Source organism: Rhinolophus sinicus, chromosome 14 (assembly GCF_057876585.1).
Source record: "Rhinolophus sinicus isolate RSI-liver-muscle chromosome 14, RSI-T2T, whole genome shotgun sequence".
Taxonomy (NCBI): domain Eukaryota; kingdom Metazoa; phylum Chordata; class Mammalia; order Chiroptera; family Rhinolophidae; genus Rhinolophus; species Rhinolophus sinicus.
Genome location: NC_142514.1, coordinates 179,952,257 through 179,974,725, shown reverse-complemented (window position 1 = coordinate 179,974,725; position 22,469 = coordinate 179,952,257). Strand labels below are relative to the sequence as shown.

Below are 22,469 nucleotides of genomic sequence, written 5' to 3'. Positions count from 1 at the left end.
GCTTGGATTATGGGCTTGGATACCAGGGGCATGTGCAGGGGACTTTTCAGCTTTGGAACAAAATGTCTGAGGAAGGACAAGGGCCTCCCTTGTCTGTTCAGAGTGGGGGAGGGGAGCTGTCGCAAAGCCCAGCCACAGCCTCTGGGAACCTACAAACTCACTCACAGAATGAGCAACGCGGCCACATCAGGCATGCGCAGACTAGCAAGACCTCAGACCCCAGTCCATGGGTCCTGAGAGGAGGGCTATGGTCCTTCCAAGGGAGGACTTGTCGCTGTGGCCTGTTCACGAAGGAGGAAGCAAGAAGGCTGGAGGGTCAGTGGTAGACAGGTGAAGGGGTGGAGAGGGCATCCCTAATGGGTGGAAAAGCAGCATCTTAGGCAGGGAGGCAGAAACACTTACAGCTCTGAGAGCCCACTTACAGTGCTACAGGGATAATGGCCTCACCGTTTACCCTCTAAGATGTGGCCAGAGAAAAAGAACTACCAGACTGCTGATAGCACTGCTATTTAATACTGTTCTGGAAGCTCCCGTAAGGCCATAAAAACCAAACCAGAACTAAGTGTGGAGCTATTAGAAAGAGACTACATTTTCATTATTTTCAAGGATATGATTGTCTACCCAGGAAACTTAAGCGAATCAACTGAAAAGAAACTAGAACCACAGAGACGCATAAGAGGACATCAGATAACAAGCCAACTATCAAGAGCTTTCCTGACCACCAGAGAAAGCACCATCACAGTGACAAAAATAGAAAATATCTAGGATTAAATTGAAAAAGAAATATCCAGGAGACATAAAGAAAAGTCCAAGAAATATAAAAGGAGACATCAGTACATGAAGAAAGACACCTTATTCCTGGATGGAAAGGCTGAATATAAAGATGTGACTTCTCTCTAGAAGAGGAAAGTCAGTCCACTACAAGCTTATAGTGAGTTATTAAGTGCCAAGGATGAATTGGTGTGACGTCCCAGTCACCCCGACAGTGTCCCAGACCGGGCACTGGGACACACAGCCCAGACGGGGCGCTGGGCTTCAGAAGCAGGTATGTGAAGGTAGAACACTGTCTCAGCCAAATCCCATTCGGCAAAAGTTAAACATTCAAAAGTGAAACTATAAAACACTGAAGATAAAGATGAATACATCCTGTACATAAAACAAATAAAAAAACGCTTCTGGAAGCCAGGAAACTAACTAGGAGAGGGGGGCTTTACTGCTGAGACCCCTGCTTTATCTCTGCGTGCTGAGCAGTCCTTTGGAGCCGCCTGGCTGGGCTGGTTTGTTTATCTGTGCTCAGAGACACAGGCACTGGCCTCCTTGTTCGGAGGCTGGAGTCCGGCTCAAGACCTGAAGCCTGGTTGGCCAGGGCCAGGTGGGTGGCCCTGGTGTCGTCTGTGGGCCTGGCATGGGACAAGTGCCATCAGACCCACTGTCACCAGAGTCCCTTCCAGGGCAGAATAGTTCTGTGGACACTGGGGCACAGCTCAACCAGGAACCCGGTAACAGCTGGCCTTTCCCCCATGAATGTGACAGAGGATTTCACAGAGCACAGTGGCCCTGGCCGTGGTTTTTCAAATGCTATTGGCAACTGGATTACCACATCCCCCAAACCTTCTACTCATCTTATGCCCCAAAGCCAGCATTCGAGAAGTGTCTAGAGAGAGGAGCTGTTGGAAGAGGTTTCACTGGCCAGCACTCAGAAAGCAGAGACGCCTTCTTGCCAGCATTACTGGTGAGACTAGATCTTGTTGTTAGGGACACAGAGACTAATTGTCAGGACAGCCAACAGCTCTACAACATGAAGCCTCACCCAGAAAGGGAAGCCTTTGTCTTCACTTATCAGAAGGCCCCAAGTTAATCAGGTCCACTATCGAGAACCTCCAGTCAAAACTAGCAAACTTTCCTAGAAGAACAACACAAGCGAGAAAAAAATGCCAGCCTGGCCAAAGACGCCATGCTTCTAAGTTTTGGCTAATTTCCTCTGAATTGACAATGTCACAGAAAACCCATGTTTCTGCTCACATACTCTCTTGGGTGGACATAAAACGGGAGAGAGGGGGTACAAAGCAGAACTGGGGGAGCAGACAGACTCTCTCCTCTCCTTGTTCCAAGCCTTGGATGCCAACACTGCTGGGAACACGACAAAATTCATGACACTGCTCCTTACTGAGGTGCATGTGCCTTGCTTGGTGAAGGCTCACTGAACCCCTGTTCTGTGCCCCACTCTGTGATGCTAAGGTCTGCATGAAAGCAACAGGGACCTTCTCAACTTTGGTTTACATCATCAGAGGATTTCCAGAAAGCAAAGCACATGTAGATTTTTTTTTGTTTTTGGAAAATGGTTGTCACAAAGAGGCTCCACTTTAAATGAAGACATTCTTCATATGCATCGGGGGTGTTTTTACTAAAAGGAAATTAAGAATTAGCAACACCAAGTTTCCGGTCTTATAAAATAGCGTGGGTTACATTACGGTATGAAAATCCAGCAGAGCCCTGGACAGCCCCAGGCAGAGGCCGATGGATTTGGACTCAACTTGGAAGGAGGTCCCTGTTTGGTGAGGCGGCAAGTTGCATACCTGCGTTTTAATTTTTGCATTTGCATAACAGATCTATGCATGTTTATACACACAGAAAATATACAGCACGTTGTCAACAGTGGTCACCCTCAGTTGCAAGACAGTTGGGCCAAAGGGGGGATGGTGGAGATAACAAGAGACTCTTTTAAATTTTGTATATTTCTGTGCCATTTAAATGCTTATAACAGGTATGTTCTATATTTATGATAAAAATGTACTAATATGAAAATAAGGCCGTGTGGCTAGCTGTCAGATCTGGGCCCTTCATCCTAGACTGACCACTAGCTATGACCCTGAACACATCCCCTCCTGCTGCTAAGCCTCACTTTGTCATCTATTAGTGAAGCAGGTTGGACCAGACCATGACGAGTGTCGAGGACTGTGAATTTCCAAATAACCTTTCCTTGAGCTGGCCTTTGGGGACCAAGCTTGAGTCCTGGAATTGTGCCTTCCCGCCAGCTGGAACCAGATTTCTTTCTCCTCTGGGAAGAAACAAGCCAGGAAATGCTCTTTCCCGGCCAGTGGGAGGGAGGAGGGCATCTAACACTCTGATAAAGAGCTGCGCCCAGTACTGACATGGGAGGCCATTCCATAGAAATTTCAGCTTCAATAATTGAGGGCGTCAGGGGAGGTTCCCATGTAAACACCAGACACAGACGTGTCTGGCTGAATAGTCCCCCTATAGGATTCCTTCCCTGCGCCCCACTCAAGCCAAGCACTTCCCCTGTCAACACGGTCCCCTCGTACCTCGATGGGCTGCCATTCGCCCAGGACAAACACGTGCAGCATGTTCACGTCAGGATCCTTCTGGAAGATGTTGGGCTTGGCGTGATGCTGGAAGTGCCGGTGGTTCCACCAGTTGGCGGAGGCTCCCTGTGGGGGAAGAAGTGGGGGTGAGCAGTGCAGTCCGCTGGGGGAACCTGAGCTCACCTGTGACTGGTCCTGCTCAGGACCAGTTCTTAGCACCTCCAACACTCAGGGCTGACTTCTCCGTTACACACAAGGTCTCAGCCCATGAAAAAATGTGGCCCTGCCAGTACTGAGTCCAGAACGCTGCTCAGCGTCTGTGGCCAGGACTTCTGAGTGGAGCCAAATCACTCCATCCCTTTGGGTCTGTGTCCCCAATCGTAAGATGGTGACAGTGGGTGAAGAGTGCTGGCAACGCACCGCATGGGGTGGTCTCTGCACTCCACCAACACCAGGTCTGGGCCTCCACGCGTGTGTGGGTCTCTGCACAGCTCCTATGTGCCCATGTTGTATAAGAAGAGCCTTCAGGGACAGTAAGAAGTGGTCTTGGTGTATACCCAAGAGGAATGAACACGTGGCCACACAAAACCTTGTACATGAATGTTCCCAGCAGCATTATTCAAAAGAACTAAAACGTGGAAACATTCAAAATATCCATCAGCTGATAAATGGATAAGTAAACTGTGATAGGTCCATTCAATGGAAGGCTGTCTGGTCATGCCTTAAAAGGAATGAAGTACTGACACGTGTCACAACATGGATGGACCTTGAAAACTTCATGTTAAGGGAAAGAAGCCAGTCTCAAAGGACCACATGTCACATGATTCTACTCATATGAAATGTTTAGAATAGGGAAGTCTAGAGACAGAAAGAGCAGTGGCTGCCTAAGGATAGGGGCAGGGGTGGTGGTGGGAAGGATAAGGGTGTCGAGAGGTGATGGCTAAGAGGTGTGGGGCTTCTTTTGGGGTGATGAAGATGTCCCCAAATTAATTGTGATGATGGTTTCATAAATCTGAATATATTCATAAGTCATCGGCTTACACACTTTAAATGGGAGAACTGTATAGTATGTGAATTATAGCTCAATAAATCTCTTTTAAACAAACAAGGGCTCATGGAGTCGTTTGCAAGAGACAGCCCAACAGGCAGACACGCTATGTACTAAGGGATAAGAACAGTGACATCACAGGGCCGGCCCAATGACTCAGGTGGTTGGAGCGCGGTGCTCCTAACGCCGAGGTCATCAGTTCAATTCCCACATGGGCCAGTGAGCTGCGCCCTTTACAGCGAAGATTGTGAACAACGGCTCTCCCTGGTGCTGGGCAGCCCGTGAGCAGCCGGAGGTCTGCATGGGCTGCCGTGAGCCACCGTGCGTGGCCGACCAACTGCCTCAGCCGGGGGAGCGCAAGGCTCATAACACCAGCATGGGCCAGGGAGCTGTGTCCTACACAACTAGACTGAGAAACAAGGGCTTGAACCGGAGTGGCAGGGGGAGGCTGAAGAAGGGAGTAAATAAATAAATTAAAAAACAAACAAACAAACAAAAAACAGTTACATCACGCTGAGAAGGCTATAGGGAAGACTGAATAAACAATCGCTAAGCATAGGTAAGCGCTTCCTAGTTCTAACATGTAAGTGTTATGATGCTAGGCGACAAGAAGCATTACGTGAGTTATTTATTTCCAGGCCACTAATTTCTGTCTCCCCAGAAATTACATTTTGAGGACACATCCCTCCACAAAGTTGCCCCATAATGCACAGAAAGAAATAAGAGTCTCCTGGCTCTTCAGAATCAAGACTTTACTGGTGAACTGTTGTTGGATCAATCAATGCTTTGGCCACGGGTCTGGCCACCTACAAAAAGGCTTAACTGCTAAAATAAATATTTGACTTGGAACATGCTTTTGGCACTAACATGTTCTCTGGACACTACGAGCCATGGGCGGAATAGCTGTGAGCAGCTGTGGCCTTTGTGCTGACTTTAGGCCCAATGAGCAGGCAGGCCTGAAAACCATCAGAGCAAAACCAAGTGTCAAGAGTGAGTTTAGAGGATTAAGGCATCGGATGACGCATAAGCCTTTCTAGCCAAAAGAAACCAAATTCCTGGGAAGAATGAAATTGAAGTGTCTCTGACACAAAGAAATGCAAGGGCGAGGCACGTTATGAGTAAGCGTGATGTTTTGAATACACCAATCAAGAGCTGTCTGTTGAAGGAATAACTGGAGAAAACAAAGATGGGCTGTAAACATGACGGGGATGAGAGTCCATGAGGGGGGCAGTCCCTGCACTTGGATGGGATGGAAGGACAAAACATTTTTTGATCATGCCATTCCTTAGCTGTGATTCTCTTCCATTCTTCTTTGCCAGGCAAAGCCCTTCTCACCCTTCACGAACACTCCTTCCTGGGTACTGTGAAGCTCTTCGGGCCCTAGAACAATGACCCAGCCCCTGTGTTCTCAGAATGTGGTGCCAATGCTGCCTTCCCTGGAGATGAAGTGGGGAAGGAGAGGCGACTCTAGTGAGGGAGTCGGGCCCCACACCACACTGAGATGGGGCCAGCGAGCCTGGAGAAGTTTCGGAGACCGCTCAGAAGGATTGCACCTGGTCTGTAGGCTGGGCAGGAGGGGGCCAGGCCAAGTGAGGGTTGCTTTTCTAACAGAGGGAAAGAGCCTAGGTGATGGCCTTGGGGTTGGAGGGAAGGGGAGAGTATATTGTTCCAGAAGCCAGAGGAAGGCCTCTCAGCCAGACACCCAGGACTGTGGCCAGCAGAGCTGGGCTGAATAATATCAGAGTCTGAGGGAAAAGAAAAAATGTGCAACCTGGTTTGAATGGATGCAAACTCATCAACAATATTTTCAAAATCTACTTTTTGGTTCATCTCATTGTCAGTTGAGAGAACTGCTAAGTGTGACGGTTTCTCTCAACCAAGTGACAATCTTAAATTATTTTCAATTAAACTGAAGCAAAATAATAAATTCTACTTTGGTATGAATAATATATTTAAACTTAACGTTGGGATTTTTAATATACCGACTTTCCAGTTTTTTAGTACTTTTCTACTACTTTAATTATCTGGGGGCAAAAAATCAACCGTTAAGAAAAGAGCACACAAACATGTATATAGGGCGCACATTTTTCCTTTTGCTTCGGGTTCCAGCATGGCTCAGCACAGTCCTGATCTTTATTTAAAATGTTGATATTTTGTTCGTTGTGGATTTTTTTTACCATTAATTTTGATTTTTCAAAAAATATTGCATTAAAATGTTGTTTATCTCAGTTAACTGAGTCTTTTTGGTTAAATTTTGCGCCCTAGGTGAGTGTCTCCCTTGCCTTACCCTCGTCCTGGCCCTGGTGGCCCGAGATGAGGTTGTAAAAAGGGTGGTGGGTTTCCACGTTTCCATCTCCACATGCAGAGCCTAGATGGCGTCAGGCCTTACAGTTTGCATTTTTTCCTCAGTGCAGTGCTGAACGATTAAAAGGGTTTTAAGCAGAGGAGCGACTGCTCAGAACTGTCTTTGTACAAGATCACCCTCTGGAAGAAATGTCCATCGGAAGTGACATGGGCTGAAGGAAAAGGGGAAGTTCACACCTGGGATCCTACAGCAGCGTAGGCTGACGGTAAGAAGTGGGTCCCATCCCCTCACGGCTCCCTGTACCCTGTTCGCTGTCCTCACCAGCTTGTGCTAGAACATCCAAGTTGACATGGAACTTGAGGACCTCCCGGCAGCCAGCCTTTTTGTCCCAGCAAAGGGACCAGAGGAACAGATGGACCTACTTGTCTATAGCTGCCACCAAGTGCCAGGCGATTTCAGGCAAGCTGTGATCACCCTCATGCTGAGGCACCCCTGGGTGAGCCGTGGGGCCATGCCACTGGCCTAGACACCGCATGAAGGACACAGCTGGCAGCCCTGAGTGGAAGCCATGTCCCTGACCTCCTGCAGTGTCCAAGCCCAAGGACTGACTTCCCGTCATTCCAGAATTCCGACTTCATAAGCCAGAGTTGTACATGGAGGCCAGTCCTCTGCCTGGCCTTGGCTTCCATGTGACACAGGAGACATACTCCAGGGCCCTTCAAGGACGTGGGGACACCAGGCAAGGAAGGCCCTCCTGGCTCCTGCCCAGAATCTGGAAACAAGACACAGCCCACCTTTGTTAAGTGAGTGGGGATAACATGAGTTGGGAATAAAATGTTACTTTCCAATACTGAGGAGGGTTTTATCCAACAGAAAAAGCACATAAAATGAAACAAAGCACTCTACTATATGCACCCTTTCAACCCTGAAATTCTGGAAAGAAACCAGATTTTCAGACCACTTCAGGCTCAACGCCAGGCCAACCGCTTGCTGTGGAACTGGTGACTAGTTCAATGGTAGTTCACTTCCAACCAGATCTGGAACTTGCAAGCCCAGGGCTCGGTGCATCTGGGTCACAGGGAGATAAGTTATCCCAGACACAAAGCTCTTCCCAGGCCAGGGTGGGAAGGGTGGAGTCTTCAGGATGCAGCTTTTCTTAGGAAGCCGCTGGGGCTATTGGGAAAGGGCTGTGCCAGAGGACGATCTGTTTCAGAGACAGAGAGGGCAAGGACTTATTTTCAGGACCAAGGAGATAACACCTATCAGATCACACAAGGTCCGTGGCAAGTCCAGCTTGTTTCACAAACTTGCTGAGTTGTAGGAAACATGGGACGCTCCTCTGGGTTGGCCTCTTCATGTGTAGGACGGTGAGTAGAAGTGCCTTCCCTTCTGATTTGTAAACAACTCTTATGCTTGGGCTCAGCTGATCATTACATTGTGTGATGTCCCTTATCTAAAGATTTCCCTGATGACGGTCTCTCCTTTTCATAACCGAACGCATATCTGAGATGGCTTATGATAAAGGACTCATATAACAGAATGGTTAAAATAAAGCTAAAAGTGTAAATGACACGTGATGGGAGGGGAGGATACATATAACCACGAGAAGACGTAGACTAAGGCTAGTTACTTCAGATCTTGCTTTGTGCTTCTTGGCACCCCAGGAAAAACAAGAGCAACACGATGTATTAAACAGCTCACATTACCCAGCAAGAGAAGCATTCATCAAGATAAACTGCTTCTGTACTAGCCATAAAACTAAAAGGAAATTTATTAGATAAGCTTTTAGATAAGGAGCAAACAATGCAATCAATTGAGTCAATAGACAAAGGAGACGGGTGCCTGTTTTCATAACTAGCACACTGGTTTTGTGTGTCTAATGAGACGTGGAGAGAGGGTTCAGAAGGTCAGAGAAGTGGAGCACTTGAAAGGCTCGCAGCTCAGCCCAGACACTGACCTGAGAGAAGACCTAGTCTTAGGGTAAAGTGAGATGGCACTGCACCATGCCCTAACTGATAGGACGGATGCCCAGGGCTGCTGACGCTTACCTTTAAGTGGCCAATGACGAACTTGTGGACGAGGTGGTTCCACGTGGACTTCTTGTAGACAGACAGGTGGCCATAATCATGTTGCAACCATCCAGCTTGGGCCTGGGGAGAGAGGGCCACAGACGCTTTTATAGCATCAGCACACACGCACCATGCAGGCTTCTGCCAGCTGGGGGAGTTGGGGGCTTCAAGTGACAGGTGAGGGTGTCACGCCTCACCTGAGAAGTAGCAAGAACAAAGGCCGTGATGATGGTCGGAATCCAGCCATTGCCAAAGTAAAACATGGTGAACCATGCGATGCTCTCCATGACGATGATATGGGCCAGGTGAAGGAGGAAGAACAGGTGGTTACTCTTGAACAGGTTCATGTCCTCAGCGGTCTTCCTGAGGGCCCGGAAGTCCTCGATGATCTGGGACTGTGGAGCAAGCCACCAGGGAAGGCGTCAGCCACCCAGCCACCGTGCACCATGACCGCTGTCATTACCACATGCCTGCCTGGGCCTGGCACAGCCCTGGGGACTGTGTGTTTGTCCACAGCCAGGTAAGTGGCAGAGAAAGCATTCAACTCAAAAGCTTGCCTTTTACACACCCGTGTCCATAGCAGCACTATTCACTATAGGAAAAAGGTGGAAACAACCCAAACGTCTATCGATGGACGAATGTCTAAATAAAATGTGGTGTAGCCAGACAATGGAATGTTATTCAGCCTTAAAAAAGGACATTTTGACACGTGCTACAACATGGATGAACCTTGAAGACACACAGTATGCTCAGTGCAATTAAGCCCGACATAAACGGACTAATACTCTACAATTCCACTCATCTGAGGTACATACAAATAGGCAAATTCACAGACAGAAAGTAGAATAGTGTTTACCGTGGGCTGAGGGGAGAGAAGATGGCGAGTTGTGTTTAATGGGGCTCGTTATGTTTAATGGGGCGAGTAATGTTTGGGGTGATGAAAAAGTTCTGGCAGTGGGCGGTGGTGGTGGGTGCACAACATCGTGAATGTCCTTAGTGCTACTGAACCACACACCTAATAGTGGTTAAAATTGTACACATTATATTATGTCTATTTTACCACACACACAGAGAAGCTTGCATTTTTCTACCACCTAACACGGTAGCACTTGTTCTTGGCAGCCTATTGGGCCTTGAGGGGGTTGAGGTGGGGGAGACACAAAATGGTGCCAGACGGAGTTCCTGCATCTGAGAGCTCAGGGAAGGAGACAGGAGGACTGGGGGGGCAGGGGAGATGGAGGCAGAGTCAAGGATGACTGTGGGGAAACGAGGGCACTGCTGGGAAAAAGAAGGAAGCTGGGAGGCAGGAGCAGGGCAGGAGGGGGCAGGACGTGGCGAGCAGGGGCTGAAGGTATCTACTGGGACACAGGGACTTTGAAAGGCGGGCAGGGTGGCGTGTGGGTGGAGGAAGCCAGATCTGGGAGCGTGGGTGATCAGTAAAGAATCTGAAGAGTTCCTATCAACCACTTAAGTAGCAGTGAAAAGGGGGAATGGGTGGGAGCTGGAGAAGCAGGGTCAGGAAGGGGAAACCTGAAGGACGGCGCGGGGTGTGGTGTGGTGGGGAGAGAAAAGCTGCCTGCCTGGAAGAGGGTGGAAGATGGATCCCCAGGTGAAGGAGGAATAAAGGCAATCTCCTCATCAGCCTTGGAGAGAACAGCAAGAGGAGGGGCAGATGTGGAGATCCAGTGGGAGGGGAGGTTGACCTCTGGAGGAAACAAGAAATGGCCTTGATCTCCCTAGGAAGGAGACATAACAGTGGGGGAACTGGACAAGAGGGGATGACCCTTGCCCGGCCTGACTCTGGCAAGGCCTCAGAGGTGGACAGGCTGGGAATGAATTACTCCAAGTGGGAGGCCAGCCCAAGTTGGCAGCAAGGGGTGAGGCTGGCTGTAAAGGTTGAGTCCTCCCTGACCCCAGGTGATAGTTCCCCCTGCACGCTCTGCCTCGGAGAGGTGAACCCTCTTCCCGGAAACCCTTCCCTCATTTCTCGGTGGGGTCTGTGTCTGACTCACGTTCTTGCCTCGGTCCTGGCTGGGCTCCTCTGGGGCCAGTTCGCCGACCAGCAGGGGCTTCAGGAACTTGCGCACGAAATCCTGGTCGCGGTGGAAGGCGCGGAAGGCATCCTGGGAAGCAGACGGGGAGGTGGAGACTTGGTGACCTCGACCTCAGCCTGCGCCTTGGCCCACGGAGGGCAGGGCTCATCAGCAGAAACTCTGTGTGCCTCCCACTTGGGCACCATCAGGGCCTGCCACGAGCGGCCCAAATGCTCTCTCAGCCCTCATCTCCGGGCAGATCCCTCAGTGCATGGCTCCCACAGTGGTGCCACCTGCGTCTTTGCCTGACAAGGAACCGCTGAGCTCGCCAAAGGTGTGTGCGTGGATGTTCCAGCTGCCTCTGGGCAAATCAGAAAAATGCACCCTTCCAGGGAGATGCACCGCGCGGTTGCAGCCTGGGCAGCGGACTGGGCAGGGCCCGGAAAGGACTTGCGCCTTTGTGGGCTCCTCTGCTGGGTCCCTGGGACCTGGCAAAGTGTACCACCCACCACACTGGCACTTGGCAATCAACGAAAGGAACAAGGCTGGAGACTACCAGGGCATGGAAACTGTGCTTAGGAGATCATGTTCAACCAAAAACAAATGCAGAATTAGGTAAAAAGCATTTCTGAAAAAAGTTTTTTCATAATTTGAAAAAATATGAAAGTAATTACGAAAATTATGAAAAAAATCTTATGAATGGTTCTAGACTATTAATAGTAAGGTGGTGGCATTATGGCTTGCGTTATTTTCATTACTTTACAAACTTTCTCTAACATTTCCATATTGCTTTTAAAAAATTTAAAAAGTAATTTGTTTTGATCTTTTTTTGATTTTAAAGTTAAGTGTATAGTTTCGGCAAATTTAGAAAATATACGGAAGAACAAAGAGGAAAATAAATACCCAGAGAGTGACCACCATTGCTAATAGTTTAGCGTATTACCTTCCAGTTTCTTTCTACATGTATTATGTGTATTACATAAATTATTTCATAATAAATACAGCATCTCTGCTGGAGATGAGCTGGCACCAGGTCCCGATGGGCTACAGTATGATGTCCCAGTGGTAAACAATGTTTAGCCTGTATCAAACCAACTTTGAGACATTGTTAGGACAGAGGAAAAGGCAAATTGATACGACAGAGCCCCCTCACAATAAAAACTTTAAGTCTCTTTTTCCCTAGCGTCTTAGCTCCCTAGCCCCAGATTGTAATCATTTTTCAAATCAGTTTCTTAATCATAAATAATAGATTGTTTTTAACCTGAGTCATAGACGTCTCCGACCCCCTGCTTTGGATAATTACCCTAAAGCTTGTGATTTATGCTTGTTGATTATAGTCATTGTAGCACAGCTTTCTTTCTAAGCCTTGCTCCAGGGTGAATAATAATTTAATGACCAGTTAAAGAAGAAGAAAGACCACAGGCTCCGTGAAGTTAAACAAATTTTTCATCATGCAGTCACCCTGTGTCAACAACTTTGAGTACTGCTTCTTGGGCCAACACTTTTTATTAACTAAAATCTACCTCTTCTCATCTAGGGCCCGTTAGGATACAAGTAATGCCCCACCAAGACTTCCAGTACATCCCGACCACAGAGGTCAACATGGTCCTCCAGGAGGGTCTTGAGACCTCTTCCCCGCATCTAAGATCAAATAGGGCGCGGGTCCCTTGAATCCCCAATAGGTAGGGACAACGGCCACATTCAGCAGGAAGCAGATACAGAAGAGGAGATGTCCTGTCCCTCAACCTCCCAAAGAGATTTATGGGGATCACGTCCCTCAAGGAGGGCATAAGGCAGGCAGTTAGAGACAGGAATTGGGTCTCTGAGATGCCTGGATACATCAGGTAATGTTCTTGCATGTCCAACCTGGCCTGTGGAAAATAACCGCCCAAAAGCCCTCTCCTCTCAGCCCAAACTTTCCTTTGTTTACCATAACCATTAGCCATTGTCAATCACAAGTATCAACCAAGCAGCCCCACAATTCGAGAGGAGTGGCCCACTCTAGAGGAGAGGGAAACCAAACCTACAAGTCCTCTGGGCACCCTGCACCTTTTGAGTCACTCCTTTGTGCTCGGGCCCGCTCCTATCTCTTTGGAGTGTACTTTCACTTCTAATAAACTGCTCTCTCATCACTGTATTTCTGTGTCTCGTTCAATTCTTTGCTCGAGACGCCAAGAACTTGGACACCACACCAAGAAGGGTCTTCTCCGGTCACAAAATGACACCATGAGAAACAATCAGGAAAAACAGTGAGGGCGTGTGCCTGTGCGTGTTTAATGTCTAGATTAAAAGAGACTGAAACAGAGATTTTAAAAAAGGTATAAAAACTGCAATGTTCAAGTTGAAAGGCTCCCTTTTGGAGAGGGAAAACCTCAGCAGTTATACAAGACATTTTTATTTTTTTTTATTTTTATTTTTGGCTTGAATAAGAAAATTTGAATGTGGACTGGATCATATTAAAGAATTACTATGAATTTTCTTAAATGTGACTAAGGTAGTGTGATTATATTAGAGAATGTCCCACTTCTTAGAAGATGGTGAAGAATTGAGGGAAGAAGTGGTATAATGATACAACTTATTTTCATATGATTTGGCGAAAGAAAAATGCATACGTGTAAAGAGGGAGAGTGCAAATGTGACAAAATGTTAAGAGTAGTGAATTTGGTTGAGGATATACTGGTGTTCATTTATTCTTTCAACATTTCTGTATGTTTGCAAATTTTCAAAATTAAGAAAATGCGGGAGGGAAGGGGGAAATGCTGACAGCGAATAAAAATGTTTTCATTCGCCCCCCCACACCCCACCGAAGTATCTCAACATGGTAATTGCCAGTCTTCTCCCGTTTCCTGACTGGCACCAAGTCCTTCTGCCTGGTCTTTGTTCTATTTGTGTCTAGAATAGACTTACAAAGCAACACTTTGTGCAGAGGAAAACTGGGCCTAGAGTTTTTTTTTAAAAAAGGTCTGTGCACCCCTAGCTGAACAGAAAAGGGATGGTAGCAGAGAATTAGATGGAGTCTGTTTTCAGAGAAGAGACGTGCGGCTATCCCAGGGGCCCTGGGCAGGCTGTAAGGAGGCCCTGGGGGAGGCTCAGCAGAGGCTTCCAAAGTCAGAGCCTAAAAGAGCCCTTTCCTCGGTCCTCCTCACATCAGACCATGGCTTTTGAGAAATGAACAGGAAATCCTTGATAAGACAGCTTCCTGAGGACAACTGTTGTGTCTGACAATCAAACGATTACTCTCCACTTTTCATAGAGAGGTAGAATTCAACACAGTAGTCTGCAAGTGCCTCGCCCCACTTCCAGCTCCCACCGCCCCCCACCAGTCCAGGTCATGTCTCCGGAGCTGGGAACCTAGTGGAGCGCTCAGGCGGCCTCACCTCCCTGAGGCCAGGGGAAGCGGACCCGAGCGTCGTGTTACCTCCCTGATGCCTCTAGCCCTGCTTAGCAGATGAAGACATCGGAGCTCAGGAAGATGACGTCCTGTGTTCCAAGTGGCACAGCCAGTATCAAATAGGTTCACCCGACTCAGGAACTGCTCCCCCACATGCCCCACGCCTCCTGCAAGTTTAGAACGCCAAGCGCTGTTGGATTGTCTAGTGTCCCTGCTAGATCCAGCAGCTTTCTGAGCAGGCCTGCTGGGAACTGCCATTAGGTCCACTAAGCTTGCTCCCACACCAGGGCCTCTGCACGTCTCTTCCCTCTGCCTGGAGGCCTGCTCCCATAGCGGCCCGGGCCAGCTCCATTTGGGACACACCTCAAAAAGCCTTTTCCCAACCACCCCATAGCCATGCTCCAGCCCCACTTTTTCTGGGACACTGTCCTGTTTTATCTTCAGAGCAGTTATCAACATCACAAGCTATATCATGTACAGATGCTCCTTGACTTATGAGGGAGTTACGTCCCAATAAACCCTATCATAGGTTGAAAATATCAGAAGTCGAAAATGCATTTAATACACCTAATCTACCAAACATCTTTGCTTAGCCTAGCCTACCTTAAACGTGCTCAGAACACACATTAGCCTACAGTTGGGCAAATCATCTAACACCTTTCACATTAATCGTCAAGTTGAATACTTATAAGTCAAATCATTGTAAGTCGGGAACAGTCTCTACTCACTTCTCCATTATCTGTATCCATGAGAATATAAGCTCCGAAAGGCCACGCCTGTCTCGTTTGCTGCAATAACCCCAGGGCCTACAGCAGTGCCTAACAGGAGGGCTCACAAGTGCATGTGGGAACTCAGGACCCCACGGCTGCGTAACCCCTGCCCCCAAGAGACTTCCACTCTGCAACCATGTCCTGACTCTTCTTCCACCATTCTGCACAACTTGGGTTACGCTTCTGGAACACCCGAACCCCTCACCTTCTCCAACACCTACACATTATTGGTCGGTAGGGGGACCGCACGCTGAGATTGTGTGGGACAGCCACTGAGCCATGGGCGTTATGTACAGAAGCCACTAATCTTTACCAACTCTGAGGCAGGTCCTGTTTTACAGATGAGGAGACAGAGAGACAAAGCTCCTTTCCCTTCGTCACACTCCAGGTGTTCCTAACTCTAGTTTTCCACTGTTAATACACGGTCCTCAATCAAAATGAGCTTCTTGCTCCCTGTGATTTGATCACGGTGTCTCTCCCTTCAAAGTGTCACAGATGTGCTGCACACACTTGCAGAAGGTTCCCAATAGCTGTTCCATTACAGAAGTACCTGCTGGTACAAGACATTCTGCCGGGTTACGTAAGACAGGGCCAACCCAAACATTGATTTTGGAACAAAACTTGGAAGCAGGCTCTGTTCTCATCTGGCAGGGAAAGAAGCCAGACTCCTCAGGAAGCAGGCCCAGGACACAGGTGAAGAGAAAGGAGTAGCAAACCTATTGAGAGAATGGAGAGGAACCTGCCCCCAGTAAGGTAGGTGTGTGTGTTGGGGGTGGGGTAGGGCAGGGAGGTCATGCTGCCAGAACGTCCATATTCCACAATGGAAGACATGTGTATGTCACACTTCCTGGACTTCACAGTTCCTGCTTCTGCCATTGCCCAGCTCCAACACCTGCCGACTTCTGCAAGACATCTTACCTGCCCCCGCCCTGCTCCAGGTACAGCTCACAGCTCCTCCCACTGCACTGAGGATCAGGTGCCGTGATTTGTTCCTGGCTCTGTCCACCTTCTCTGCAGAGCAAGGCTGGTCTCTAATCCAGCTTCACACTTAGCCCAGGACCCGAAAAGTGCGGGAGGAGCCAACTCTGGGCATACAATGTTGCAGGCAGCAGCCCTGGGAACCGGGACTCTGTGGAACAGGTGGTTAGGGAGGGAGAAGCCGAGGAGGGACCCGGGCTTCTCAGCTGGAGACAGGGTATCTGACTTCCTTTCTGCTGCACAGAGATGCAGACAGGACAGGAAGCCCCTGTGCCATGTTCCCTCCAAGGGAAAGAAGGAACAGAGGACTGTGAAGCAGTGCTCTATGCCCAAAGAGTCCTTGGTAAGTGTCCCTGCTGATGCCAGGCACATGCAACCTGGGCGTGATGGGATTACAGTGGGAAACAGGACTCTGCCTCTCTGGCATCTCAATAAGATACCCGGGGACTCTGGGGGTGGGTATGGATCTCCCCGGTGACTGCTCCTACCCAGATCTACCTGACCGGGTGGAGCTGCCCTCCAGGCACAACCAGAGGAGGAAATTTCATGTGCAGTAAATGCCTTTTCCTTTGGCAAAAATGGGGTCAGTTAGGTTCCCCTTCTACATACTCCTTTTCCTATTTACTGAACTCCCTACTATGTGTGCTGGGAACATGCACACGAGGCTAAGGGACAAACAGTAATAACCCGTGAAGAGGGCATTCTGAAGTTTAAACAATGACCTCACACACAGCCCATTTGAGCATGATGATAACCTTCCCATTTCACAGGCCTGGAAAGGGAAGTCAGGGTAAGTGCCCGGCCTAGGAATTCATAAGGCTGGGTCTCAAAACCAGGTCTTCTGCCTCTGAACACCGTGACCCCTTCTGCCCTGTCTAAAGGAGGACAGAGATCCATTCCACTTCCAATCTATTGCCTTTTCACGCGAATAGTGTAGGAGCAGGTTAAAAGATGGAATGAATCCTGACCTCTTCTTTGTGTTCTAAGAGGCCACTGATGAAGACGGGACAGGAAAGTGACAAGACAAGGTGGGAATGGGGGCAGGGGTGTGGGGGAGCTGGTGTCTCGAGGCAAAAGTTCCGGATTCAAGTCAAAGTTTGAGAGGAACGAGGGAAGCAAACCCAGCAGATGTGATCACTGTGGGTTATTCCTCTTTGTGCCTGGGCCCAGCTCAGAGCCATGGAGAGGTTGAATAAATGTGTGATGAAATAGTAGTTAAAGATTAAAAGTCCTCAGTGGGGAAAGTTCTGCAGTGGTCAGATTCTGCTGTGAAAAGAGCAGATACACTCTTGGGACATGGGTGAGGATTCATTTTGCCCACAGCAAGGCAAGGAGAAGTTCCAGAAGACCAGAGGGAAAATAATCAGAGGTGGAATAGGAGGGGAGGGAGGGAGGGATAAATGAGGGAAGGTGGGCTGGGAGGACTGTGATGACAATCTGAGTTTAGGCCCAAGGGCTACTGCTTGAGCAAGTTTGTAAACCTAAGAGCAATGAGAGATCCTACAGGGCTGATCCGAGGCTCTGATAAATGAGGTTAACAGGTATTAATGTGCTTAGTGAGATGTAAAAATTAAACAACTTTTATTCTGACGGGCAAGGCCAAATTTTAACTTCTGCAGAAGGCTCAAATGGCAATTACACTTGCCCTTCAATAGGTCATCCTTCTGGGGAAGAGGCAGTCCAGACTGATGAGTCTTCTCTTTTTCAGAAACAGGAAAATTCCCTGCTGGGGCTCTGAATTGTCCCAAGGTCTTCCTAGACTTCTGGCCTCCAGTGAGGTGACTGCATGCTGATTGGCTCCTAACAGTGCATTAAAGTGCTGCAGGGGATGTGACCTCTCTGCGGATCAGTCCCTCCTCAAACTTGCAAGGCCCATAAATACTGTCACTTCCCAAACTCGGACTAAGAAGTCCATGCCCCTAACCCCCCAAGAAGTCCATACCCCAAGGGGCAAAGCCACTTGCTCAACAGCTTTAAAAAATCCTCTCTTGATTCCTAGCCTGTTCCTGCATCTCTTCTCAAGTCCCCTTCCCATACACCCAGTACTTCCCATGGCCTTTGTCCAATCTGGTCCCAGTGTGTGGCGGGGGATCCAGTGGCTCACTCGACCATTATTCAACTATATTCCCAGTTAGTACATTTCATTCCCTAAAAGTCTGATCTTAGGAGGCAGTAAGCTTCTAGGATAGGAGCTGAGCAAGATGAAGGAAGGGCATTCCTGCCGGATTTAAAACAGAGGACCATTGAGCAGAACGTCCCAGAGTAACCTCGGCTACAGCTGGACCTGTTGCCAAGCCAGCCTAGTGTTGCTAAATCCACGCGGCTCACCGCGCCTCTCGACCTGGGCTTTGCAAACTCCAGCCCTTTCGCCTTCCACCAGTTCCCCACCCGGGTCCCCCAAGAAGACTGACCCTTGGGGGTGGGTCCTGGGAGTCTTTGAGGGCGTGGGAACAGGAGGTGCAAGGCGGTCTCTCCTCAGCAGCCATTGCGGACCTCCTTAGACCACACTCCAGGTAGGAGCTAGCCAGGGCCGAGGACGAGCTTTCTTCCCCCGCCCCCTAGTCTGGCTGGAGAGTGAGGGACGCGCTCCGAGTCCCACACCTGGTTCCTCTCCTGCTCCTTTCCTCAGTGCCCAGGAGACGCCATCTTCCACGCTAGAGGCGCCAAAGCCCTAGGGCCCGAGCGCCCCCTTTGGGCGTCCTTGGCATCGGGTGAACCCGGCGGAAGAAGCGAACGCGTGAGTCCCTGTGCGCGCGGTAGATCCTGTACGGTTCTCCACCGCTCGGATCTCCACCGCAGCGCTGCTTCCCTGGGTCCAAAATCCGACACCCATGACAGGTTGGCCCAGCTGTCCCATGGGACGAGGATTCGGGGCAGGGGATGAGCGCTGTAGACACTTTCCTTCTCTCCTGGGCGCCCCAAGCTCCATTCATCGCTGGAGGTTTGGCGCCCTGGGACCCATGGCTCCTGACTCACGCCCGCAGCAGAGAAAGGTGGTGGGAGAACCCTCAGACCCTTACCGTAGCATCTTCCCCTGCGTAGTGCCCGATGACCCGGTGGCCCCCCGGGTGCCGACTGGACCATTTGGTGATGTTGTAGACCTTGCGATCGATGACGAGCCACTGGTCGGTGCGCAGGTTGTGCTTCTGAATCTCCTCCCAGCTGAAGGTGGGCATCGGCGCCTCGTGCTCGGTAGCCCCCTCGCCCTGGTTACCCCCCTTCCCCATGCTGCCTGCTGACCGGGATCCCGGTGTGCTGCGGCCTCCCGGCGCCCGCTGCCCGAGTGTGAGGCCGGGCCCTCCACGCCTTCGGCTTTTGTCTTCTCCTACTCCTCCTCCCACCGCGCCTCCTCCCCCCAGCCGCCTCGCCTTTGCTCAGGAGTATCCCAGCCAAATAGCCCTAGGAATATCCCTGGCTTCCCAGTGTCCCCAAGCAGTCCCCTTCTTCCGCCCCGCCCTCCGCCCGCCAGCCTGCGATGGACTTTTGCCACCAGTAAAAACTCTCGGGTGCTCAGAGCCCAGACACCTCCTCCGCCCTCCCCTCGGACTCCCCCCGCCCCCAGCTCCGCATCCTCCCGCGTTCCCCGCCGCCCGGGTTTCCACAGTGATCAGCAGAGCGCCTGCACCAATCCGGGCACGTCGCCCCGCCTGCCATTGGCCCAGGAGGATCTTTCGAAGGCCAGCGGGCAGGAGCGGCGATCCCCGGCTCCCCCGCCCGCCTGGCGGCGCGGATTCTAGCCCTGCCATAAGGCCCGCTACGTGTCGGACCTCCTCCCTCTTCCCGCCCCCGCCTGGGGCGCGGGAGATCCCTGAGGAGCCAGGCGGCGAGCGGGGGCGGCTGCCAGGCTCCGCGCGCTCGGCGGCGCGCCCCCGGCTTTTGCACCTGATGCCCGCACAAAGAGAGCTCCGCCGCGCGGCGCGCCGCGGTGGGGGCCCGCAGGCTGGTGGGCGGTGCAGAGCCTCCAGGCTGGCCAGCTGCACTCCGGTACTGGCTTGGCTAGGTGCCGCCCTTCCCCAGCACGCCGGAATCGGGACTCCAATACCTCCACATTGTGCGCGCTCTCCACATTGGCGCCTTCCTGCAGCCTCCCTGGAGGAACGAGCTGGCCTCGGGCACATTTAGGGCTCTGAACCCTGTAATCAGACGATCTTAGAAAAGAACCTCTGCTCTGCTTCCTTGTGCTAAGAAAAGAGCCTTGGGGCGGGGGGAGGGGGGCAGCAGCGATGAACAAGACACGGTCATTGCCCTGGACTCAGCAAGCTCATAGCCTAGTTGGGAGACGTAACATGGAAGCATTACAGGACTACACACGGTTAATTGAGCAGTGGTGGTGTACAGACTCCAGGAAATAAAGATGGGGGTATCAGAAGGCTAGGTGGAGCGGCAGGCCCCCAGACCAGCTAGATGGGGCTACTTAGAATCAGAGCCCAGAGGAAAAGGCTGCCCAAGACACCTGTCCGGAAGGCTGACCGAGGACAAGTAGGAAGTAAGGATGAACAGAGGGAGGTGGGGAGGGGGGAGAAAAACCTTGAGAATCAGGAGTTAATAAGGGGCCTTCAGATTTCCATGGGATGATTTCCAGGTCCCTGAATGACACACTCTCCTCATCAGCTTCTTACCAAACCCTGTAAGGTAAACGATCCATATTGTTATATGTGAACATGGAGAGACAGGTTTAAGAAAGGTGAAATTACCAGAAGCACAAGGTTAGCAGCAAGTGGCACAGCTGGGCCCTGTCCAGACACCACACTACCTCTCTCCTAATGAGGTCAGTGGAAAGGAACCATGGTAGAAACTTTGCTGGGGATGCAGGGGGTGGGGGGTAGGAAGCTCACCCTGGCCAACTGGTGGGGAAGGGGACAGTGGGGGGGGGGGGCACCCGGGATCCCTTTCATGCCATTCCCACAGTGGTTGGCCTCCTCTATAGCACTGTCATCGTGGCGCTGTCAGTCCGTCCTTCATTCCTGCCGCACACTCCAGGCAGGAGGAGAACAAGGCCTCTGGCTTTGAAGAGTGGGAACAGACATCCAAACCAAAAGCCTTGCTCACACGATAAGAGGATGAAGCAAGCACTAGGGAGAGCACACTGACTCTTATGCCTGTTCAACGTTTACTGAAACAGGAACCGAGATTGTGATTTTTTTTTCCAAAAGGGTTTAACACAATACATCGATAACCTTAATGAGGGTTTAACACAATACATCGATAACCTTAATGAAAAAATTCCAAAGGTCCTGGAGCTGGGAGAAAGAAGTGCTATCTTAAAGAGAGACCCCGGGGAATCTCATGGAGGGGCCTCACAGGCTGAGAAATGGGCACGTGAGAAGGCCCTAAAAGGCAGCAAGCATGTTGGTGGTGGGTAAGAAGTGTGGACCGGCCAGGGTGTGGGGTTCCCAGCAGATTTCAACATAGCACTACCCAGAGTGTGACCTGAAAAAATTTGATGAAGACACAAATGAATGAATGAATAAAGAAAAACATCAAGGAATGGCTCCAGGGAGGGTTCTGGTGAAACCTGCTGTGGGCACGGTTCCAACTGGGAAAAGCCTCATATGCTTTGGGTAAGGATGGAGGACTTTATCCTGGTGGAGAGGGCAGAATTCATAAAGCTGGAATGTGCTATGACGAGATCTGTGGTGTGGAAAGAGAACTGGAGGCATACTGAAGCTGGAATGGGATACAAGGAGACACCGTGGAAGCAGCAAGATCAGACCAGTGACCACTGCAGTACTCAAGGAGAGAGAACAGGAGGGGGCCTGAACTAAGAGAGAACTTTCGAAGGCTAGAGCCCACAGTAGACACTGCCTTGCCCCCATCTGCCCTATTCCTACCCTCTTATTTATTGCTCTCACTACCAGGATGGACTGATGAGACTGTTCCCTTAGAGAAAACCCCATGGTATCCAGCTGACCCCAGAGTCACTTAGGAAAAGGGTGATCTCAGAGAGGGACGAGGTTCCCACGGCCTCCTCCTGCCCCACAGAATCCCTCCCCACGATCTACAGCAGTACCAAGGACTGCGGCTTCCTGGGGATCTTACCAGGAGCTAGTTGCCATCATTGCACTTTATCAGAGACAAAAGAGACCAGCGGGGTGGCTTAGAGCCCACATCTCAGCTAGCCAAGTGGGTGAAAGGTTGGGCAGAGTGGAAAGACAGCCTGGAGGGTGGAGTCTGTGCCACCAGTCCCCACAGAACAGCTGAAGGGGCTTTCCTTCTTATCTAACAAGAAGTCTCTGATGTCTGCTGGTAGACTGGCAGGGTCACGGAAGCAGAGACTGGTTCATCAGAAGGAGAGGGAAAGTGAAAGACACCCAAAAAGGGAATAGAGTTATGACAATTAAGTTCGTGAACTTGTGCAATGACGTTGTTAATCTTTTTTTTATATCAAAGGGATTATTCATTATGAATTTGTACCAACTGGACAAACGGTTAACCAAGTTTACTATTTGTAAGTGCTGTAAAGGCTGCATGAAAAAGTTAGACTATCTGAGCTTTTCGCCAGCAATTCATGGCTCTTGCATCACGACAATGCACCAGCTTACACGGCACTGT

General features: G+C 50.2%; 1 protein-coding gene across 1 annotated transcript in view; it reads right to left on the bottom strand.

The window, feature by feature from the left end:
* Positions 1-19,360, bottom strand: part of FADS2 (fatty acid desaturase 2) — a 32,119-nt gene extending 12,759 nt beyond the window's left edge. Inside the window, exons 1-5 of the mRNA XM_019719044.3 lie at positions 18,938-19,360; positions 10,758-10,868; positions 8,943-9,140; positions 8,725-8,826; positions 3,324-3,449 (exon numbers count right to left, since the gene is read on the bottom strand). Coding sequence (XP_019574603.2) covers positions 3,324-3,449; positions 8,725-8,826; positions 8,943-9,140; positions 10,758-10,868; positions 18,938-19,144 — 744 coding nt within the window. The 5' untranslated portion in view covers positions 19,145-19,360. The remainder of the gene's footprint in view (positions 1-3,323; positions 3,450-8,724; positions 8,827-8,942; positions 9,141-10,757; positions 10,869-18,937) is intronic.
* Positions 19,361-22,469: the final 3,109 nt, after the last annotated feature.